The sequence below is a fragment of the Carcharodon carcharias genome, chromosome 18 (assembly GCF_017639515.1).
Source record: "Carcharodon carcharias isolate sCarCar2 chromosome 18, sCarCar2.pri, whole genome shotgun sequence".
NCBI classification, from domain to species: domain Eukaryota; kingdom Metazoa; phylum Chordata; class Chondrichthyes; order Lamniformes; family Lamnidae; genus Carcharodon; species Carcharodon carcharias.
Genome location: NC_054484.1, coordinates 96,954,119 through 96,978,940, shown reverse-complemented (window position 1 = coordinate 96,978,940; position 24,822 = coordinate 96,954,119). Strand labels below are relative to the sequence as shown.

The window sequence follows — 24,822 nt, the reverse complement described above, 5'->3', positions numbered from 1 at the left end:
AAAGGCCAATTCATGTTTAACAACCTGATAGAAGTTTTGGGGAGGTAATGGAAAGAATAGATCAGGGTAATGTATTAGATGTTGTACTTATATTTTCAAAAGGCCTTCAATAAGGTACCACATGGTAGGTTCATGTGGAATCAGGACAAATAACAGGAAGGACAGCAAATTGGTTAAATAAAAATTTAGAAAGCAGAGAGTGCAGGTTAAAAGGTGGTTATTCAGACTGAAGGAAGATAGAAATCAGTGATCGGTGCAGGGACCGTTATTTTTATAAATTATATTAATGATTTGGAGCCAACTCAAACTGGGGGCAGGGTACAGCTTAAAAGATGCAGAAGGTATTAGAAAAGTTGCAAACTGGACAGTTAAGTGGAAAATGAAGTTTAAAATAGATGTGTGCAAGGAAATTACACTTCAGTGTGAAAAATTGGAAACCTCACCAACACCTTAAAAAAAATGTCGTAGGGTAGAAGATCAAAGGGATCTAGGAATACAGGTGAACAAATCATTAAAGGCAGTATCAGTAGTAAGTAAAGCAATTAATTCCAAAAAAGCACTGGGATTTATTTCTAGGTGCGTAGAATTCAAAAGTAGTGATGTTATGTTAAATTTGAATAGATCCCTGGTCAGGCTGATCTTTGAGCACTGTACAGTTCTGGTCTCCATACTTTAAAAAGGACATAGAAGCACTGGAGAAAGCGCAAAAATAAAATTTACAAAGAGGGTACCAGAACTGAGAGATTGGGCAGGGTTTCCAGCTCCACCACCTGAAGAGTTGGGGAACCCATCCCTGGTGATACCCGCTGCCCCGCAGCCACTTAATGCTCAATGGATGTTAATTGGCCGAGGGTGAGACTTCTGCCTCCATTTGGGGAGGAAGACCCACCTTAGAGAGTTGTCAGCCAATTTGATGAGCCAAAAGCTCTGTAGTACTCGCCAGTCTCCGGAGAAGAGGAGCTAATGGAGGAAAGTTCAGGGGGTGTCGGCGGGGCCTGACTGGCATCAGGGGTTTGGGGGGACTGAGCTTGAGATGGAAGGTGGTGGAGTGAAGAGTTAAAGGGAAGTATGACCCTGGAAGGGGCTTGGTGAAGGGTTAAAAGGGAGTATGAACTTGGGTTGGGTGGGGGCGGGGTGAAGGTTTAAAAATATTCCCTTTGCAGGTGGTGCATCCAGTGGGAACATGGGACTTCTGAAGGAGGTATCCCCACCACTTCCTGGCTTATGCTTGTGCAGCAAAGCTGCCAGGCTACCCATGTCGTGTGGCCTCCCCCATCCGCTGGTAAAATTGTGGCAGGGGTGGATGAAACAATTAAGTGGTCATTATTGAGGCCTTTAAGTGGCCTATTAGGCATAAGTGTGAGGCCCAACACCTCCACACCGCCGGCCCCTCCCCCCAATAAAATGGGAGATGGTTTGTGGACAGGCAGGTTGTCAATGGGCAGGTCACGTGTTACATTTAATGAGCCAGCCTACTTTCGGACCCACTGGCAGGGGGCTGTAAAATTCCACCCAAATTCCAACCATTATTGCTATCAGGAAAGATTGGAAAGGTTGGGGCTTTTATTCTTAAAAAAGAGAATACTCAGGGGTGACCAAACAGGTCTTTAAAATTATGAATCGGTTTGACAGGTTGGATGTGGTGAGAATGATTCTGTTTGTGGAAGAATCCAAAATCAGGAGCTATATATACAAGATGGCTACTGAGAAATCCAATAGAAAAATTAGAACTTTCTTTACTTAGAGTAATTATAATGTGAAAATCGCTACCACAGGAGGAGGTTGAGGCGAATAACTTAAATGGTTTCAAAAAGAAACTTGATGAAGATGCAAATGAAAAGGGAATAGAAAGATATGCTGGAAGGCTAAGACATGGTAAATGGAATAGCAGGAGAGCCTGGTTTATAAACAGCAGCACTGACTAATTGGGCTGAATGATTTGTCTGTGTTTGAATAATCAGTATAATTTCAATATTCTTGAAGCGGAGAGCATCATATAAGTTATCTTAGTGCAGCGATAGAGAAGCTTTAACAATGGTCATAAAAGAAGTTTCCTTGCATTGGTCTCTGGATAAGTGGACTGTGTGGTGTGTGCTGTTAGATCATGTAAGCCAAAAATGTCTGAGGTTTGATCCCTTCTTTCTCTTCAGAGAAGTTTCGCAGACGGTGATATTGAAAATGCTGCATTTTTAGTTGGTGTCTCAGGGTGATAGAGACAAAAGCTAGGATTCAGATTATTGCTTATGACCTGTTACCCTTGCTGATGACATGCATAAGTTGTAAAGAGGGACTGATTCTTCTGTGATGTGCATGCACAAAGAATGGAACTAACATCAAATATGAACTATCCTCAGGGTGAGAGGAGGGTAGGATCGGGAGTGAGTGAAGGAGAGAGAAGAAATTTGGCCAAGGTAACTTGGGATTTTATTTTCACTCTTTTTTTGTTTCCAAAGCTTTTATGTGGGACTAAATTCTCAAGAAAACTTTCAAGATTGTTTTACTACTTGGAGTTCAGAAAGGCTAGGAGACTGTTGAGAAATAACTGTGCAGACTTACCTTCATGCTTTGCTTAAAAGACATGCATGTCTGAGTGTCTTAAAATTCTCCAAAGGCAGCGGTTCATGTAGTTTTGAGTACTGTCTCCATACAGCTGTGGAAGTAGTCTGTTCTTGGACATACAGGTCCTGGGATGGATGGGAAGTGACCATCTGTGTGACTTTAAATTTAAGAATAAAGTTGCTGCAGCTAAAGCTTCTTTGTGGGGTGCTCAACCCCACAATATCAATCAATACAAGACATTCAGTGTCTTAAAATATAATTCTCTAGAAGTAGTGTCCTCACAATGCTATTTTTTTGTCCTTTATTTCATTTTTCATGTTTTTCTTCTATTATTTTTCCACCTCTGTTTTGGGTCTATGTCCTAACAACCCAAACAATGCTTTCTGGCCATCCTTTCAACAATTAGTTCTCATAAACTTTGGCAAATCCAAAGCTTAGACCAAATCTGTTATGCACCAAGATCCCCACATCCTAGAATCATCTCACTAAGCTATACTAGTTCCCCCAATTCCTCATATTTAAAATTCTCATTATAGCTTCACCTCTGCATTAACCAGCACACCCTGCTCCCCACTACCGAACTCTCCATTCCAGGAGAGAGAAACAAGTCATCTTGATCGTTAGTAAATTCAACCCCTTTGTCCCATTGGAAGTCTTCGAGCTGCCTAGGCTTCATGCTTGGTATTTGTTCCTTTAAACCCTTCAACCTTCCACTTGTTCTTTGAGACCCTCCTAAAAATCCACCTTTTTCACCAATGTTTTGGCCACCCCTCCTAAGATTTTCTCAAGCTTGACATCTACTTTTGGTTACCTCTCTTGTAAAGCACTTTGGGATGCTGTTATGTGTTAAAGATGGTTTATAAATGCAGTTGTTCTCAGGATATGCAAATTTGTCACTATTGTTGCTGGAATATCATGGCATGAAAAAGGTCCAAATGTGCACAGTAGATTCTTCAACGAAAGACCAATCTTTATCTTCAGCGGGTTGATGTTTTGAAGTTGGTTAACATAATGGCCTTAAGGTCAGACTTTTTTTGCAGTAGAGAATAAGGCAATCAAACTGTTGCTCTGGATGGACTCAACCTTTCAGGATTATTCAGAGAATTCATTATAGGAGGCGGCATTGATTTTGATGACTTCTTACTGATAGGAGCAAATGCAATGTTGGAACTTAACTGGTTCCTTGTGATTTCTTGTAAATGGGATCTCTTGTAAGTGGTGCATCAGATCTGGTGTGTGTCCAACACAGGCTTTTATTTGTCAGCTTGGCTCTTGGGAGGAGTGTTCACATAGGCAATAGTTTCTTGGTTTAGTTGTAGTTGATAATTGGCATCATGGGAAGATTACTGTACTAAGTGGGAAAGAATTTAACGGTGCCACATCCCGGAAGTCCACACCTATTCATTGTCATTGTACTTGAACATTTATGGTAGCAGCTTCTCACCCATATCTTTTTGGAAAATTCAGGAGAATTCCTCAAGATACAGAAATTTCTGAAGTGCATTTAGAAAGTTTAAACCATTTGCCTGGTAAGTCACATGCACCTGGGGTATTAATCTTGTTGTTCTCTAGTTATGATCATTGAACCCAAAGTGTTAAGGCTATGATGCAACCTGCTTTTCCACATTCAGTTATCTGGCTTTGTGCTAATATAGCGGGTCCACGACATACTTCACAGTTAATAGAGCTTCCAAGATGACATTGGAAGTTGAGGCATAACATTGTTTCTGGGTTCAGTTCAGACAATTGTGCTATTTAAACATTTCGCAGTACTGAAATGGATTAATTTGTTGGTTTTCATTGATTGTGCAGGGGTGCGTGCATGGTTGGAACTGAGTATGTTTGCCAATTTACTCAGTTGACATCAACTGTTTTATTTGATGATTGGACTGAAATTAAATTATTAAGCAAATAATTAAATGGTTAATATGATGGATGTCTTCGATCATGAGCAAGAAAAACATGTTAGACTTATTATATTGTATTGTATAATAAAATAATCAGCCAGGTAATGTCCTTTTCTCCCATGTAGATGCCTTGCATATAACGGCTCTTACATGCTTATCTCACATATATTGTCTTGATTGACAATTAAGGAGATGAATAGTGCTAAAGCATGTCAAATTGAGGTCATAATTTAGCATAACCACCCTGATGGCTTAATAAGCGAGAGGGAAACTTATATTAATTGCTAGTGTATGCTTCTTATTTTATACTTTTAAATGCAGTTCACCTTCACCTGGAAAACTCTCATTCCTATTGGCATTTGATTCTCTCTCTAGAGTTGGAAATTCCCGCACATGTCGTTTTTTTATTCCCCTCCCTGTTGCATCAAAGTGGTCTCGATTGAAAAGAGCAGAGGTGTGATAGCATAAAGAAACAAGCCAGGCTAATGTAGATAAAATTAAAGTGCTGTATTTATGAGCATGCAAAATGACTCAAAATGCACACAGTGAAAATGTACCCATTAGGGTCATCGAGGTCTACAGCACAGAAAAAGGCCCTTTGGCCCATCGAGTCTGCACTGGTCAAACAAGTACCTAACTATTCTAATCCCATTTTTCAGCACTAGGCCCATAGCCTTGTATGCCATGGCATCGCAAGTGCACATCCAAATACTAAAGTGTTATAAGGATTTCTGCCTTTACCACCCTTTCAGGTAGTGAATTCCAGATTCCCACCACCTTCTGGGTGAAAAAATTCTTCCTCACATCCGCTCTAAACCTCCTACCCCTTACCTTAAATCTGTGCCCCCTGGTTATTGATCCCTCCACCAAGGGGAGAAGTTCCTTCCTGTCTACCCTATCTATGCCCCTCATAATTTTATACATCTCAATCATGTCCCACCTCAATCTCCTCTACTCCAGCGAAAATAACCCCAGTCTATCCAACCTCTCCTCATAACTAAAACTCTCCAGCCCAGGCAACATCCTGGTAAATTTCCTCTGCGCTCTCTCTGGTGCAATCACATCCTTCCTACAATGCGGATTACAGAACTGCATGCAATACTCTAGCTGTAGCCTAACCAGCGTTTTGTACAATTCCAGCATAACCTCCCTGCTCTTATATTCTATACCTCAGCTAATAAAAGCAAGAATCCCATATGCCGCATTAACCACCTTATCTACCTGTCCTGCTACCTTAAGGGACTGGTGAACGTGCACACCAAGGTTCCTCTGCTCCTCGGTACTTCCCAGGGTCCTACCATTCATCATGTATTCCCGTGCCTCGTTTGTCCTGCCCAAGTGCATCACCTCTCACTTATCCAGATTAAATTCCATTTGCCACTGATCAGCCCATCTACATCCTCCTGTAATCTAAGGCTACCCTCCTCACTATTTACCACCCCACCAATTTTCATGTCATCCGCGAACTTACTGATCAACCCTCCTACATTCAAATCTAATTCGTCTATATATACCGCAAACAGCAAGGGACTCAACACCGATCCCTGTGGAACACCACTGGACACAGGCATCCAGTCACAAAAACACCCCTCGATCATCACCCTCTGCTTCCTGCCACTCAGCCAATCCAATTTGCCAAATTGCCTTGGACCCCATGGGCTTTTATCTTCGTTATCAGTCTCCCATGCGGGACCTTTATCAAAAGCCTTGCTCAAGTCCAAGTACTATGTCATATGCATTGTCTTCGTCTATACACCTGGTCACCTCTTCGAAAAATTCAATCAAATTGGTCAGACATGACCTCCCCTTAACAAAACCATGCTGACTATCCTTGATGTAATCCCTGCCTCTCCAAGTGTAGATTAATTCTGTCCCTCAGACTTGCTTCCAATAGTTTCCCCACCACCGAGGTTGGACTGACTGGCCTGTAGCTCCCTGGTTTATCCCTTCCTCCCTTCTTGAATAATGGTACCACACTGGCTGTCCTCCAGTCCTCTGGCACCTTTTCTGTGGCCGGAGAGGTATTGAAAATTATTGCCAGCGCCTTTGCTATCTCCTCCCTTGCCTCACTCAATAGCCTGATTACTCAATTGCCCAAGGAAGAAAAGGATGATAATCTGATTATTCATCATTCACCATGTGTTTTCCGGCCATATCCAGCAACAAGGTTAACAATACAGAGCTTGAGATCTTCTCAGATACTTGGGTTTTGAACTTTTGTCACGACTCTTGGGGGATAGTGTATATCAAGCCCCACTGTTCTCTGAGCCGTGACAAATGTGAAAAGTTTGACCAAACCACCAGATTACCCCAATTCTACCTAACTGTTTAATTTAGGTTAACAGAATATGAGCACCCACTGTTTATTGAACAAACTGTCTTTAACCAGCAGCAAAAGAGAAAAAATGAACTGCTAACATCTAACACTATAACTTAAGCTCTACCCCCTTCTTAAATTCCTACACACAAAACATGGATTCTAAGGGTGGGATAAAGCAGTTCAATAGCACCAATCCGTCATACAGGGTTCGATGGGTTGATTTTGTTCAATGTCTTCCAAATTTCTTACAGTTCTTGTTGATGACACAAGATGGTATTCCAGCACTTTCAGTATTTAGTTCACTGGTTGAGAACTTGCTTTTCAATGTCTCTAATAGTGGTTTTCCCCTTTTCCTTTACAGGGGTTTCTCAGAGAGAGAGGGAGAGAGCAGGTTATAGAGATATGAGGAAAAAAGATTTTAGATGTTTTCTCTTTGCAGGCCAGGAGTTTTTTCCTGCACTGCCCTCACATAAAACCTGGTCACCTGGTCAGGAGCCAAATAAAATGCTGTTGTCAGGCACCTCCCTTGGTCTAGGACTCCTTTCTGGCACCATCCTGTCTTTCATGGCACACTCTCTTTTCCAGGATCTGCAGCCATTGCAATCCCAATCCACAGTCCAACAGAAAATAAAAAGATATGTTCTTTAAAACAGTCCAACAGAAATAAAAATATATGTTCCTTACACTTTTGATTAGTCACTCCTCACACCATGGATATTGTATACAAATTTGAACCCATACATTGCCTTCAAAACAATACTGCCTGGTGGCAAAGGCTCAGAAATAAACCAGAAGGATGTAAAATATTGGACATACAAAAAGACTTGTGGCATCGGTGGTCTGTTCATTCAGTCCCTTCATAAAAAGAGCTCTATAATTGCCTGGGAACAGAATTAGTGATTTTATTAACATGTGAACTCAGATGATCAGATGCTCAATGTAGCATAATGGCACACCTGTTGCTCTGAGGGAGGAAAGCTTGAGTGTTGTATGCAGAAAGCTGCAGTCAATGTTGAATAATAGAATCTGAGAGTGGCTAATGATTTTCATGACCTGGGCTGAGATGATTGGCCTCCAACAACAATAAGCATCTTTCTTTGTACTTAGGTGTAACTCCAACTCAGAGTTTTCCCCCTGACTTCATTGATCTTAATTTTGTTAAGAGTCTTTGATGCCACAATTAGTCGAATGCTGCTTTGATGTCAAGGGCAGTCCCCCTCACTTCACCTTTGGAATTCTGTGCTTTTTTCTCCATGTTTGAACCAAGTTTGAGATTTGGAGCCAAGTGGCCTGGTGGAACTCAAACTGAGCATCAGTGAGCAGATTATTGTTGAGTAAGTTTTGCTTGATAGGACTGTGAATGATGCCTTCCATCTCTGCTAACGATTGAGAGTAGATTGATGAGGCAATAATTGGCTGAATTGGAGTTGTCCTACTTTTTTGTGGACAGACCATACCTGGACAATTTTCTAAATTGCTAGGTGCATGCCAGTGTTGTAGTTGTACTGGGGAGCACAATTCTTGAGTACTGCTGCCAGATGTTGTCAGGGGGTATAGCCTTTGCTGCGTCCAGTGCTTTCAGCCACTACTTGATATGACATAGTGAGTCAAATTGGCTGAAAACTGGGGACTTCAGGAGGAGTCCAAGATGGATCATTCCCTTGGCACTTCTGACTGAAGATGGTTACAAATGCTTCAGCCTTGTCTTCTGTACTTAAGTGCTGGACTGTGACATCACTGAGGAGGGGGATGTTTTTGCTAAGTTGTCCACCACTGTTCTTGGCGTGGATGTGGTAGGACTGCAGGGCTTTGATCTAATCTGTTGGTTGTGAGGTTACTTAGCTCTATTTATAGCATGCTGCTTCCTCTGTTTAGCATGCATAGACTCCTGTGTTGTAACTTCACCACATTGGCACCTCAATTTCAGGTATTACTGATGCTGCTCCTGGCATGCTCTCTTGTACTTCTCATTGAAGCAGGGTTGGTCCCTTGGCTTGATGGTAATGTAGAGTGGGGGATATGCTGGATCATGAATGAATTAAATAAATGAAGTTACAGAATGTGGTTGAATACAATTCTGCTACAGCTGATGGCCCTCCCCCCAGCACCTCATTCATGCCCAGTTTTGAGCTGCCGGGTCTGTTTTAAATCTATCCCATTTAGCAATGGGATAGTGCAATACAACATGATAGTGTGCCCTCAGTTTGAAGAAAGAACTTTGTCCACTTGAGGATCGTGTGGTGGTCATTCCTATCAATACTGTCATGGACAGATGCATCTGTGACAGTGAGATTGGTAAGGCTGAGTTTGAGTAGGTTTTTCCATCTTAGTTCTTTCACCGCTTGTGATAGGCCCAGTCTGGCAGATATGTCCTTCAGAACTCAGCAAGCTCAGTCAGTAGTGGTGGTACTGAGCCCACTCTTGGTTATGGACCCAGTCCTACTCAGAGTACTTTCTGTGCCCTTGCTACCCTCAGTGCTTCATCATGGAACAACACTGATTCATCACCTGAGGGGAGAGTAGGTATAATCAGCAGGAGATTTCCTTGCCCATGTTTGATCTGATTCCATGAGACTTATGGACTCCCAGAGCCTCTCCCTCCCAACTGTGTTGTCACCTTTGGGTACCTAGGGATGGTGATGGAGGTGTATAAGACTTTGCCTGTAAGGTATAATTCAATGAGTAGGACTATGTCAGGCTGTTAATCAAGTTGTCTGTGGGACAACTCTCCCAATTTTGGCACAAGTCCCAGATGTTAGTGGGGAGAACTAGTGGGCAGGACTAATGGGCAGGGTTGACAGGACAGGTTGTCTGTTTGTAGTTTCTGGTGCTTGGGTTGATGGCTAGGTGGCTTTATCTGGTTTATTCTTCAACTTTTCTGTGGCAGTTTGATGCAACAGTGTGGCTTGCAAGGCCATTTCAGAAGGCACTTTCAATTAATTCAGTCAGACCAAGTCAGATTGGCAGATTTCCTTCTCCAAAGGACAGTAGTGAACCAGATGGGTTTTTATGGCAATCTGGTAGTTTCACAATTGTCACCACTGAGACTCACTTTTTATTCCAGAGTTATGAATTAATTGAATTTAATTTCTCCCAGTTGCTGTGGTAAGATTTGAACTCATGTCCTCAGACCTTCTATTTTGACCGCTTCTGTTTATTTATTGATAATAAGGGAGCAGCAACAAATTATTCATCTAAAGCAGTTGAATATTTATGATGTACATACAACTCTCAAGGAGCAATTAAACCATTCAGTGTCACAGTTCTATTTACGACCATGGCTTAGCTTCAGTATTTCATACCAATTCCACAACCAAGAATACAAGTTGTATTAATACAAGTTCAAGTTTAACATCTTTACTTTCAATCCTATCCCTCCAGAAATGAATCCGTGCTTGATTTACTTAGGTTTTATACGGACTCGAAACGTTAACTCTGTCTCTCTCTCCACAGATGCCAGACCTGCTGAGTTTTTCCAGCATTTTCTGTTTTTATTAACCTGCCTCACTACTTTCATTGATTTGTCTATCTGTGCCCTGAGATTCCTCTGTTCCTCTACCCCAGTGCCAAAGTTCACCTCTATTTTTCCCACAAAAATGCACCAACTTAGATTGATTTGAAAGACTCGTGAGAGACCAGAAGAGAAAAGCCAATGAGAAAATGAGCAGTATGAACAAATAACTCACTTTATATTACCACTATGCTACTGTCACCCTACATTACTATCAGAGTATTAGCCAGAATCACCTTTCAACAAATTAAATTAGTGGGAAGAGACCATGATCTGTGGAAGAAGCCAGTTTGATGAACGAAATGACCTACCCCCAAAGCACCCTGTAACCTCATTCAGTGCTTTATGTTCTCAGATATATAAGATATTCGTTGTAGTGCCAAATGTGACTCAAAACTCTGCAAGGGACAATATCATTGTAGTTTCCCTCTTTAAATGACATGCACATTCAAAGAATGAGCAAGACAATATCCTAGGTAATAACATGCACTATTCTTTTGAACACTTATTAAATAGACACCCTCCATATGCATTTGAAGCTTTATTGTTTGGAATTAGTACTGCTTAGTCTTAGTTTTACTTTATTTTGCTTATTGATTATTGTTCATTGGTTATTTTGAAATGTTCACTTGTCTGGTCGAATGACTGCATTTTCATGTAGTTAGAATTGTTTTAAAAATAATACAATGCAAATTTCAGGCTTTTGATTTTGTGACTATATATTTCATGAAATAGGGTAAAAAGGATGTTACCCAGATCTTCAACAACATTTTGCGGAGACAGATTGGTACTCGCACTCCAACAGTGGAATATATATGTTCCCATGAGCAAATCTTGTTTATGCTGTTGAAGGGGTACGTATTATCCAATAGTTTTCTAAAAGGATTCAATATAATATAAATGCTGAATGCACATGCTTCAAAGTTATAATGGAAATATAATGTGGCATGAGTGTTCACGAGCTTTTGGTACAAGAGGAAGGTTGTCAATAAGATCGAAAGCTAATATTTTATTTCAATATTTTGGGCAATATTTTACAACAGATACTTGGTGTTCTTGGAGGCCCTTTTTTAGAAAATTGTATGTAAAGTCGGTCTTAATTCACTGAGACTTTGAAAGATAAGGTGTGAATCTGCTACCTGATAGGACTGGAAAATTCACTGACTACTGATGAAAATGCAGGTCCTGTCAATGACGAATTGTGCGTGCAGATTTTGCATTTCAGAATGTGAACTATCTTTTGTTCTGCATTATGTGACACTGTTGCTTGATTCAAATCATACTGGATGACCCTTCAATTCATTTTTCTTAAACTAAAGAACCTTTGAATGAAAATTCATAGTCTGGTATCTTTAAACAGCCAAGTATGACTGAATTTAGGTCCATATTCAACCTGAGTCCATATTGATAACATATAAACTACAGCTTACAGTTTTATGCACAACTTCTGCTGCTGCTTTGTAACACACAAGCATGACACACAGTTTATATATTTTGATTTTTGACTTAGAGGTGCAGCCCCCACCACTTTTATAACGGGCATGCTGGTGTCAACATAAATTTCTTGGTGTAACCAAGAAAATTTAAAATCGCGCAGAGGGAGTCTTCCCCCTCCATCTCTCCATTTCCCAACCTTAGGCGCCTCAGTTCTGGAACTCAAATGGAAAATGACCAACTCTATCTGGAAGAGAGAGCTATCGAGTATGTGTTAAGACACCAGAGCAATACTCACCTATTATGGAGAGTTTAACAGGACTGAACTATGCAGTGGACTGATCATTTTCACCTCTAGTTTAGGATTGAAATGACATTGCAATGGAAACTACTGTGTGCCAGCAATGCAGCAGGTAAACACAGCTGGAGTTTCAACAGGATGTGACTGAAATCTTTTATCTTTGTCATTTGTTTGTAAGCAACAAAGGTGGGAGTTCTAGAGGCCATAGGGTGGGGAATGGAGGGGTCATTTGGGGGAATGACTGAAACTGGTAGGGCTGCTAGAAGGTATTTAATGACAGGTAATCATGTTTTAATGATATACGTACATCTATTTAAATTGCCCAAAATAGTCAACCTGCTTAATATGCTTAAGATGTTGCCTTTGTAATTGCGCTTGTGGTAGTGACTACAGGTTAGTGCCATTTACTTGACATAGGTGGCTGTCTGCGAGAAGTGACAAGAGTGCAAGTCTTAGGGAATTTAATGCTAAAAGTGTCAGATAATTTTGGGTCAGCATTTCTGACCGGAGTTAAGTTCTTTAGTTTATATTTTTAAGTAAACAAGCATCTTTCTTTCTGTCATTTACTTGACGGTAAGCTTCAATATAAACTTAGAACCTTTTATTTCACATGCATTATCCTCACAAAGTTCTTTGGGGCTATGGGTCATGACCTAAATTGGGCAGGGGGTTCAAGTTATAGTGAAAGAGAGAGAGATGTTTCTGGCTTTTGGTGGAGTGTTTTTTTATTCCCATCCCTTTGTCAGGTTTACTGATGTGTATGTACAGCTTAGTCTTAAAAGCCTCGATGCTGTAAAACACCATGTTGCTTGTGAAAAATCAGACAGGTCGTTCGGAATCCTGCAAAATGCATGTCCTAGATCAGCATCCTCAGTGGACACTGGTTTGTGGTGGGATAGTTGGGAGTAGAGGAATTTGAACTCAGCTGAAACCAATTTAAGGTTGTCAGCCAGGCTTGCATTGTGGCGCATTTGCGTGTACCAGAAGCTATATATATTAATACACAGGGCCTTGTTCTTTGCAGACAGAACATGTACACATATTGGGCCTGTTTGAGCTAAACAAAAGAAGTGCTAGCTATTCACTTCATTTCTCAGGGCAATGCCCTTGACCAATCACAGTCAAGCTGTTTGGTTTAAAATTTCAAACAATGCTTGGCAGTTAACTGTCAGCCACCATTAACTGGTGCACTTTACATAGCAACACCTCTACCAGTCAGAATCCACTTGCCAACCAATCAGCACACTTCTCATACAGTGTAAACTTTTGCTTCCCCTGACATTGGTTTTCTTGTGATTGTCCTAATGAATGCAAGCCAAAAAGCTTTGACAAAATATCTTTTTTCAGCAATACTCAAGTTCTGCACTACCAAACGATTATTTGTAGCAGTATTCTTCTTGAGTTCTCCGCCCGAAGGCAGATCCTTGGCAATTGTTTGTCAAACCATGGAAAAATGCCGTGATTTTTTTTTACTATTCAAAAGGCGAGGAGCCAGGTCCCAAATCTACCTCAGCTGGAACAGGGACCAAACCCGTGCTGTTGGCAGTTATATGATCCACACGTTACGTGTCTAGCCAACTGAGCTAACCGGCCCCAGTAGCAACATTAACACTGCACATATTTGCTTGGTCTTCAGTATAATTTTGTAGAAATGTTGTGAGAGCTCTAAAAGTCACCCTGTGGCATTAGCCCTGCTTTTGTGCATGTGTATCTTCAAGCAGGTACTGCATTTCAGTCTTCTCCATTTCATCATCTGACTCATTCTGGGGCCAGTGCATAAGTGTTTCATGGCTCTTGTGCTATGAATACAGTGTAAGCTTGGCAAAATGCGAGTTACTGTCCTGCAACCCTTATGCTATAGCTTTCACCTCCAAGTAAAAATGAAGTCGAGGAGGCACACAGCAGGCATATCATAATTTGGAAGGAAAATTTAGATGATTATTTTAGGTGTTTTGAAAGGACAGTTTTCAATTTTTTTGTATGCTCAGCCAAAGTGAAAGTGGGCAAGGGAAAAATATAAGGAATGGAAAAGGGCTTAAAATACTATTAGGCCTAATTTCTTTTAATCAAAATTGTTGTTAATCCACAACTGTGATTGCTAGCTGCCATATTAATATAGTCCTTCAAAGAAGGATAATTATAGGGATAAATGGCAAGCTGCTGTGCTATTGGGGATAACATACTTTATTGATGGGAGGAAAATTCAATATGGCTAGCTGCTGCATAAGGATAGCTGTTCTGTGCATTTTACTTCAGGTCTTTATGGACGGGCTTCATTCTGTAGAAGCCAAAAAATCCATATTTGTTTATTTTCTGTTTTCTTCCCAAGTCCCAGTATGATGATATTTATGTTGTTCCATATCTTTGTTATTCTGTTTATTTTCAGAAAATTATTATTGGGGATGGTTCCTAAGGGAAAATTAAAAAGGGGGAGGGGATACATAGCACTTTGTGTCAGTGAAACGCTAACGGTTTCCAAGCCTGGTGTTTTTAAATATTTAAAGTTAGTGTTTTAGTCTGTGATGCTGACGATAACAAACTTTGATGTTTGCACTTTGAGAATCTTCCAAAGTATTTACTTTTCTCTTGTTCAGGTATGAAACGACAGAGATTGCCTTGAACTGTGGAATCATGCTGAGGGAATGCATCAGACATGAACCACTTGCCAAAATAATTCTTTATTCAGAACATTTTAGAGATTTCTTCAAATATGTGGAAATGTCAACATTTGACATTGCTTCAGATGCCTTTGCTACATTTAAGGTAAATTTATTTCACTTAACAGCTTCATTAATTTTATCATATTTAAGTTTCCATTCTTTTGTCATGCAGGCGTGCTAACTGTTGCATTGTTGATATTTTACATGCTATTGTGACCTTGCTGTTGCTCCTACTTGCACAGGATTATAAATTCCCATTTATCTTTTGAATCCTTCCAACCGGTTTCTGCTGCTGCCACAGTACTGAAATAGCTCTGATCAAAGTCGCAAATGACTGTGAGACTCTGGCAAAAGTAAACTATCCCTCCCCTTCCTTCTCAACTTCTAAGTCTCTAACACAGTTGACTGCAACATCCTCCAACCTTTTCCCACTGTTGTCAGGAGGGTGGAACTGCATTTGCCTGGTGCCATTCTTAGTTGGGATCAACTGCAATGGCTTCTCTTCCTGCTTTTGCATGGTCACCTCAGTTGGCTCCTCAAGATCTATCCTTGACCCCTTCCGATTTCTTATGTATGTGCTGCCCCTCAGCAATATCAACAACAACATATTAGGTTAAAGTCGCTATATAATTAAAATGTCCCAGGGTGCTTCACAGGCGCATAAGTATGACACCAAGCCACATAAGGAGATAGTGGATTAGGTGACCACAACTTAGTCAAAGATGTAGATTATAAGGTGTTTCTTAAAGGAGGAAAACGAGGTGGAGAGGTGTAGGGAGGGTATTCCGGAGCTTAGATCTTTGGCAGCTGAAGGCTTGGCCACCAATGACAGAACGAGTAAAATCAGAGATGTGCAAGAAGTTTCAAATGCAGATATCTTATAGGGTTGTGGAGCTGGAAAGATTGCAGAGATAGGGAGGGGGGGAAGCCATAGGGAGATTTGAAAACATGGATGAGAATTTTAAAACCATGATGTTTTTTGACCGGGGGGTCAGCATAGGTCAGTGAGCACAGGGGTGATGGAGAAATGGCACTTGGTGCGAGTTAACACACAGGCAGCAGAATTTTGGCTGACTTCAAGTTTATGGAGGGTTGATTGTGGATGAACAGTGAGGAGTGTGTTCGAATAGTCAAATCCAAAGGTAATAAAGGCACGAATGGGGGTTTCAGTAGCAGATGAACTGAGATAGGATGAAGTTGGGTAATGTTACAAAGATGGAAATAGGCAGTCTTATTGATTGCATGAATACGAGGCTGGAAACTCATCTCTGGGTCAAATAAGGTTGTGAATAGGCTGGCTTAACCTCAGTTTGTTACCAGGGAGAGGAATGGAGTCGGTAGCTCGGGAAAGAAACTTGAAGTGGGAACAAAAAACAATGGCTTTAATCTTCCCAACATTGGAAGAAATTTCTGCTCATCTAGTGTTGGATATTGGTAAGTAGTCTGATAATTTGGCAATGGTGGAGAAGTCAGAGTTGATGGTAAAGAAGAGCTGGGTGTCATCCGTGTACGTAGAATCATCGACTGGTAACAGAAGAGAAGGAAGCCAGTTAGCCCAAAAAGCCTGTGCAAGAATGACTCATCCAGTTCCACTCATAAGGTCATAAGAAATAAGAGCAGTAGGCCATTCAGCCCATCAAGCCTGCTCCACCATTCAATAAGATTATGGCTGATCTGATTTTAGCTTTAACTCCACTTTTCTGCCTGCCCAATAACCCTTGACTCCCTTGTAGACTAAAAATCTGTCTAAATTGGCCTTGAATATGTTCAATAACCCAGTTTCCACTGCTCTCTGTGGAAGAGAATTCCAAAGACTAACTATCATCAGAGAGAAAATATTCCTTTTCATCTCAGTTTTACTTGGGAGACCCCTTATTTTTAAACTGTGCTCCCAAGTTCTGGATTCTCCCACTAGGGAAAATCTCCTATCAGCCTCAACCCTATCAAGCCCCCTCAAAATCTTGAATGTTTCAATAAGTTACTTCCCCTCTTTCTAAGCTCCAATGAGTATAGGCTCAACCTTTTCTTATAAGACAAATCCCTTCATCCCAGCTTGCAGCCTAGTAAACCTTCTCTGAACTGCTTCCAATGTAAGTATATCCCTCAAGTAAGGAGACTAAAGCAGTACTCTAGGTATGGTCTCACTAATGCCCTGTACAGTTATAGCGAGACTTCCCTTACTTTTGTACCCCATCCCCCTTGCAATAAAGGCCTTTTCCCCATAACACTGCATTTTTTTTTCTCTTCAGGTAATTACCCAATTCCTGTTTGAAAACGATAACTTACCCTGCCTCCATCACACACTCAGGCAGTGAATTCCAGATCCTATCCACCCATTCATTAAAAAAAATTTCCTTTCATCTCCCTGGCTTTTTTTGCCAGTTGCCTTAAATCGGTGTCCTCTGATTCTTGATCTTACCACCCATGGGCACAGTTTCTCCCTATCTACACTGTCTAAACTTATCATCATTTTGAACACTATGATCAAATCTCCTCTTAATCTTCTCTCCTCTAAGGAGAACAGTCCCAGCTTCTCCAATCTATCTACATAACTGAAGTCCCTCATCCCTGGAGCCATTCTCAAATCTTTTCTGTACTCTCTCTCTAAGGCCTTCACGTCCTTCCTAAAGTGTGGTGTCCAAAACTGAATGCATTAATCCATTTGAGGCCAAACCAGTGATCTGTACAGGTTTAATATAACTTCCTTGCTTTTGTATTTCATTAATAAAACAGAGGATCTTGTTGCTTTATGAACTGGCTTCTCAACCTCCCCTGCCACATTCAATGAATTGTGCATGTATACCCCAGTTCCTCTTCTGCTGCACTCTCTTTAGAATCATACCAGTTATTTTTTATTGCCTCTCCTTGTTCTTCCTATGAAAATGAATCATTTCACAGTTCTGTGTATTAAATTTCATCAGCCACTTATTCCACCAACCTGTCCTTTTGATGTTCTACACTATCCTCCTCAAGTTCACAATATTTTCAAGTTTTGTGTGATCTGCAAATTTCGAAATTGTGCTCTGTACACCTGAGTCTAGGTCATTAATATAGATCAAGACGAACAGGAGTCCTTGCACCAAATCTTGGGGAAACCTGCTGTAAACATTCCTCCAGTCCAAAAAACCATTTTCTACTTTTCTGTTTCTTGTCACTTAGCTAGTTTCGTATCCATGCTATTACTGATCCTTTTATTCCACGGGCTCTAATTTTGCTGACACATCTGTTATGTGGCACTTTATCAAATACCTTTTGGTAGTCCATGTGCACTACATCAGCTGCATTACCCTCATCAGCCTTCTCTGTTACCTGTCATCAAAAACTCAAGCAAGTTAGTCAAACACAATTTACATGTGAAAACTAATGCTGTGGTTTTGGGCGATGTTACCGAGGGGTAGCATGTAGATAAGAAATAGAAGGGTCCTAAATATATACTTTTGGAGGGGGGCATTAGAGATAACTGTGTGGGAGCATAAGGAGAAGCCTTTGCAAGTGATTCTCCAGCCACCATTAGCTTGGTAAGAATACCTAGATGAGAGCAGTTCCACCAGCTGAATGACAATGGAGAGGCATTGGAGGAGGATGGTGTGGTAAACCGTGTCAAAGGCTGCATGCAGGTCAAATAGGACATGGAGGGAAAGTTTACCTTTGTCATAGTCACCTAGGATGTCATTTGTAAAAGCTCTTTTGGCACTATGGCAGGGGCATAAATTGGAGAGTTTCAAATGTGGAGTTCTGGGAAAGATGAGAACTGCTTTGGGAAGTGACAACACATTCAAGGATTTTGGAGAGGAAAGGGAGGTTGGAGATTGGCTTGATTTGCAAGGATGATGGGGTCAAGGATTGTTTTTTTGAGGAGAGAGGTAATGTCATAGATTTGAAGAAGAGAGGGACAGCACCTAAGGAGGGAAAGTTAAGTGATCAACAGTTTCTTGAGAAAAGGATTGTGGGAGCTGATGATGGTTCTCATGGACAGGGTGGGCCTAAAGAGGGAATGATGGGAGGGAGATGGGAGAGAAACTAGAGAACGATGTGAGTTTCAGGGCTATGGCAAGGGGAAGCATGATAGGATAGGAAATTTGGCCTGGTGGGCTAATGGAAGGGAGAGACGTGGCAGAGGCAGTTGATTGAATGGTCTTGCTCTTAGTGACAAAGAAGTCCATGAGCTCCTCACACTTATGTTGGAGGTGAAGGTGGAGAGCTCAGGGGAGAGGGTTTTAAGAAGATGGTTTGCAGCAATTAGAAACCATAGAAAAGTTATGAGGCCAATCAGCCCCTTGTGTCTGCGCCAGCCAAAAAAAAACAAAGAATCTAGCCACTCATTTTAAACCCACTTTCCAACACCTGGTCCATAGCCTTGCAGGTTACAGCACTTCAGGTGCAGAACCAAGTACCTTTTTAAGTGAGTTGAGCATTTCAGCTTCAACCACCAACTTGAGCAGTGAATTCCAAATGCCCACCAGCCTCCTGGGTGAAAACATTTTTCCTCATGTCCCCTCTAATCCTTCTATCAATTACCTTAAATCTATGCCCCCTGCAATTGACCCCTCAGCTTGGGGAAACAAGTCTTTACTGTCTAATCTACCTCAGCCCCTCATAATTTTGTGCACCTCAATTAGGTCACCCCTTAGCTGTCTCTGTTCTAAAGAAAACAACCCCAATCTATCCAATCTCTCCTCATAGCTGCAATTTTCAAGCCCTGGCAACATTCTTGTAAATCTCCTCTGTACATCTCCAGAGCAATTATGTCCTTCCTGTAATGTGACCAGAACTGTAGAGAAAATTCCAGCTGTGGCCTAACCAGCGTTTTATACAGTTCCATCAGTACATCCCTGCTTTTGTACTCCATACCTCGTCCAATAAAGGAAAGCATTCCATATGCTTTCTTGACCTACTTGGCCAACTGTCCTGCCACCTTCAAGGACCTGTGCACATGCACTCCAAGGTCTCTCACTTCCTCAATCCCTCTCAATACCTTCCCATTTATTGGATATTCCCTTGCTTTGTTTGCCATCCCCAAATGCATTACATCGCATTTTTCCAGATTGAATTCCATTTGCCACTTCTCCGCCCGCATGATCAAACCATTGATATCATTCTGGAGCTGACAGTTATCCTCTTCACTATCAAATACACGCCCAATTTTTGTATCATCTGCAAATTTCCCAATCGTGCCTCCACATTTAAGTCTAAGTCAGTAATATATACAACAGACAGCAAGGGCCCCAACACTTAGCCCTGTGGAAACCATTTACCATCAACCATTACCCTTTGCTCCCTGTCACTTAGCCAATTTTGGATGATTAATCGCTCAATTCTCCTATTTCTATACTTGCTTGCATGTGGTATTGGGAATAATCCTGAAATTACTGCTTTAGAGGTCCTGCTTTTCAGTCTCCTTCCTAGCTCCCTAACGCCTGCTTCCAGGACCTCATCCATTTTCCTACCTATGTCATTCGTACCAACATGGACCACAACCTCTCGTTGATCATCCTCCCCCAGAAGAATGTCCTGCAGCTGCTCCGTGACATCCATGACCCTGACAACATACCACCCTGGAGTCATGTCTACGGCTACGGGAACACCTGTCTGTTCCCCTAACTAACAAATCCCCTATTACTACTGCTCTTCCCTTCCTTTTGCTCCCCTCCTGTACAGCAGAACTGCCTGTGGTACCACAAACTTGGCTCTGACTGCACTCCTCTGAGGAGCCAGTGCCGTCACCAGTATCCAAAATGGAAAATTGGTTGGTGAGTGGGACTCCAGGGGACTCCTTCACTACCTGCCTAGTTCTCTTGGATTGCCTGGCGGTCACCCATTCCCTTTCTGCCTCCAGGCTCCTAAGCTGTGGTGTGACCACCTCCCTGAACGTGCTATCCACATAGCTCTCAACTTTGCGGATACATTGGCTCCATCCACCGCTTGAGCCTGAAACCCAGAGCTCAAAGTTCTGCGGCTGGTGACACTTCCTGCACATGTAGTCATCTAGGACACCGGTAATGTCCACGACTTCCCATGTGTGCAGTGCCTGTCTTGTAACTTGACTGAGCTGTCCTGCCGTGGCTTTAATTGACTTCCCTTGCATTAACTTGATTTTACTCTGGCTTAGTTACGCAACTTTATTATCCTGGCCTCAAATTAACTTTAGTTCCCTATTGCTTGTGTTTCTTACTTAAATGTAAGCAACCCCTTTTAAAAAGAATGAGTTTTTCTAATTCTCAGCTACTTGATGACACTCCCTAACAGCAGTTTCACACCAACCAATGATCTTATGTTTATCCATGATGTTAGGTGCAAGGTGCTGCTGACTTGCCTGGCCCAGGGTCATCCTCTCACGCTCTCCTCTCGGTACTGCTGACTGCCTGGCTCAGGGTCCTCCTTTCGCAATCTCCTCTCAATTGTAGCAGAGTGAAGAATCCGGCTGTTATCCTTGCATTCCAGCAACATATCTACACCATTACAAAGACCACCTGTTACCACTTCTATGATAGTACCTGTCTCCACCCCTGCCTCAGCTCATCTGCTAAGATCCTCCTCCATGTCTTTGTTGCCCCTAAATTGACTATTCCAATGCACTCTTGGCCAGCCTCCCATGTTTTACTCCAGGTTGCTCAAAACTCTGCTAGTATCCTAATTTGCACTGATCTGAGTTCACCCTAGTGCCCACTGAGTTACACTGGTTCCCATTACTAAGATATCTGCATTCATCTAATTCTTGTCTCTTAACCATCTCCAATTTAATCACTCCACCATTGGTGAGCATGCATTTTTCTGCCAACAAGTTTCAGAATTCCCTCCCTGAACCCCTCAACTACTTACTCTCCTTCAAGATGCTCCTTAAAACTGAACTCTGAGCAGCTTTTGATCATCTCTAATATTTTATGTGGCTTCCTGTCTAATATTTTTTAACGCTCCTGTGAAGGACCTTGTTTAATGTTTTACTACATTAAAGGTGCTTATATAAATGCAAGTTGTTGTTGTAGGTACATTCAGTATTTTGGCTCTCAGTTGGCAAGTTCTAAGTATGTCAAACAGATCCTGAGACTTTTATCTTTGAAAGATTCTGGATTGAAGAGCATTAACCCTCTAGCTAGATACAGTTTTTGAGTTGTAAATTATATTTTTCCTAGGTTTAAAGTTAACTTCCGCAATATTTTATTACAGGACTTACTCACCAGACATAAAGTCATGTGTGGACAGTTTTTAGAACAGAACTATGATCTGGTAAGTAAGCAAAACCAATTCTGGTACTTGGCTTTAAATTTCTTTTGCATTTTAATGTTTATTTGCGTGTGTTTAATGAACTTCTAAAAAGAACTGAATTTCTAATTTTGGTCAAATTTATTTTTTCTTTCAAGGTATTTAATGACTATGAGAAGTTGTTGCATTCCGAAAACTATGTGACAAAAAGGCAGTCTTTAAAGGTAACATGAGAAATTTAGTTTAATTGTGTAGCATACTTAATATTTACAAATAAGTGCCAGCATTTATCAAGTTACTTGCTTCGTTCAGATTTCCCTCTTTCTGAAGGTAATCTGATTTTTTTTGTAGTCGTTTGGTAGTACAAAACTTGACTATTGCTGAAAAAAGAGACATGCTTTCGAAGCTTTTCATCTTGCACTCATCAGGACAGAATAACAAATCTCAAAGGGAGCAACAATTTATTCTGCATGAGAAGTGGGTGCTGATTGATTGACAAGTGGACTCTGATTGGTAGAGGCGTTGTCATGGAGAATGCACCAGGGAACAGTTAACTGCCAAGCTTTTGTTTAAATTCAAACCAGGCATGTCGACTCTGGTCAAGGCATTTCCATGAGGAATATGTGAAACTTATCAAGTGAATAGAGTTCAAAAGCAGAAATTATTTTATACTTGGGTAGAAACTTGATCAGACCACACTTGAGTACTGTGCAGATTCCTGATCTGCATATTACAAAAAGATTATAGAAGGACTGGCGAAAGTGCAATAAAGATTTCAAGGTGTTACCAGAACAAAGGGCATAGTTATTGAGAAAGACTGAAACAACTGAGCCTCTTTTCTCTAGAAAAGGAAAGGCTAAATGGGTACTTGATAGAGGACTAAAATTATGAAAGGAGTTTGATAGGATGGATGTAGAGAAGAATTGTTCAGCGGTGCCTGGCCATAGCTAACAGCAGAATTGATACTGTTTACTAACTGTCGAAATATTAGCTTCATTTAGTTTATTTAAAATAAACTTGTACTTACATATGTAAGAAAACATTGTCTACAACTTTGAACATGTTAATACATATCTGTAATGCTTAAAAATAGTAAATTACCACTAAAGCACCATTGTTTTTAAGAATTGGTCTACTATTGTACATTGATTTGGTTAGACATAGGTATGATAGTCCACGACCTATTGCATTTTAAGTCCTTAATTAACATTTTTAATATCTATTAGAGATTTGGCTGGGGACTTCAATCTAATTTTTTTGAGATGGGGATGGGGTGGAATTAATTGATAACTATAAAATTCCATGGTAGTGGAAGCATTCAGAGACACGCTGTTGAAGCTTTTCACCTTGCACTCATCAGGACAGATGCAATAATGCCAAATTTCAAAGGAAGCAGCAATTTATATCCTTTTTGCCTGCAGCGGACAGGTACATGCCTATGAGTGCACGGAACTTCTAGCAAGCTTAAGTGAGCTTGAGCACCTTGCCTATTGCGAACAGCCAAAAGGGCATGCTGTTTGATAGGATCCACCAGTCGTTAGGACTTACAGCCTACATACCTGGCATCACACTGGCACTGAATAAGGAACATGTACAGCTGCCTTTTTTGAATTAAATAAAAGCATGGGGGGACGGTGGTTCCGTCATGGCAACCCATCGGCCAATAAGAGTCAACTTGCCAGCCAATCAGCACCCTTTTCTCATACTATAAAAATTGTTGCTAAATTTGAAATTTGGCACCCTTGCATCTGTCCTAATAAATGCAAGATGAAAAGCTTCAACGGCATGTCTCATTTTTACAGCAATAATCAAATTCTGTTCTACCAAGTGACCATTTATAGACAATACTTTGTATGCAAATAAGTTTAATTTAACAGTTTAACAGTGCTTGTTATGATTTATTTAATCATTAAAGGAGCTAAGTAATATATGCAGATAGATTTGTGTCTCGCACCTAGTAATGGTTCATGAATCATCATTATTGAACTGTGCAAGGTGCCATTATTTTTCCTATATCCCAATAAAACATTAAAGGGTATCAGAGGTATTGCTAGGAGAGTGAGTTTCCAGTGCTTCTCAATCCATTGGAGGCTCCATGGTGGCTAAAAAGTTGCATCATGTTACAGTTTCGTATCGCTGAGTAAACAAAATATCACATCTTTTCTGTTGTTGTACCTGAAAGGATGCAATTTAAATTTTGTAATCAAGTGAAATCGGCTATATTGATTTTTCTGTCTTTTACATAAATCTGGCTTGAGTTTAAAGCCCAAGTCCATGATCTGACAATTCACAATTCTGTGAACTAACCATAGTTATCAGATCATAAGGAGTAGGCCATTCATGCCATCAAGCCTGCTCTGCCATTCAATAAGATCATGGCTGATCTGATTGTGCCCTGCACTCCACTTTCCTGCCTGCCTCCGTAATCCTTGATTCTCTTGTATAACAAAAATCTGTCTAACTTGGCCTTGAATTTATTAAATGATCCAGTTTCCACTGCTCTTTGGAACAGAATTCCAAAGACTGACAACCTTCTTGAGAAGAAATTCCTTCTCCTCATCATCTTAAATAGCAGACTCTTTATTCTTAAACTTAACAAAGTTACTCTTTAACCTCTAAGCACTGTTCATAACCATCCTCTGACTCCAACTTGTCTTAGCTCATCTGCTAAAGCCCTCATCAATACCTTTGCCACCTCTAGATTTTACAATTCCAGTGCTCTCCTGGCCAGCCTCCCATCTTCCACCTTATATCAACTTGTGTTCATCCAAAACTCTGCTGCTTGTATTTTAACTCTCACTAAATTTTCGCACGTCACTGCTGTGCTTACTGACCTAAAACAGCTCCAAGTCCAACTGCCTTTTTGAAGCCCTCATCCTTACTTTTAAAGCCCTCCATGACCTTGTCTCTCCCCATCTCTATAAACCCCT

General features: G+C 41.0%; 1 protein-coding gene across 6 annotated transcripts in view; it reads left to right on the top strand.

Moving 5' to 3' along the window:
• Positions 1-24,822, top strand: part of cab39l (calcium binding protein 39-like) — an 83,928-nt gene that overhangs the window by 40,039 nt on the left and 19,067 nt on the right. For all 6 annotated transcript variants that reach the window (XM_041211218.1, XM_041211222.1, XM_041211219.1 and 3 more), the window contains 4 exons: positions 11,033-11,151; positions 14,627-14,795; positions 21,857-21,916; positions 22,051-22,116. In XM_041211218.1, the coding sequence (XP_041067152.1) occupies positions 11,033-11,151; positions 14,627-14,795; positions 21,857-21,916; positions 22,051-22,116 (414 nt within the window). The remainder of the gene's footprint in view (positions 1-11,032; positions 11,152-14,626; positions 14,796-21,856; positions 21,917-22,050; positions 22,117-24,822) is intronic.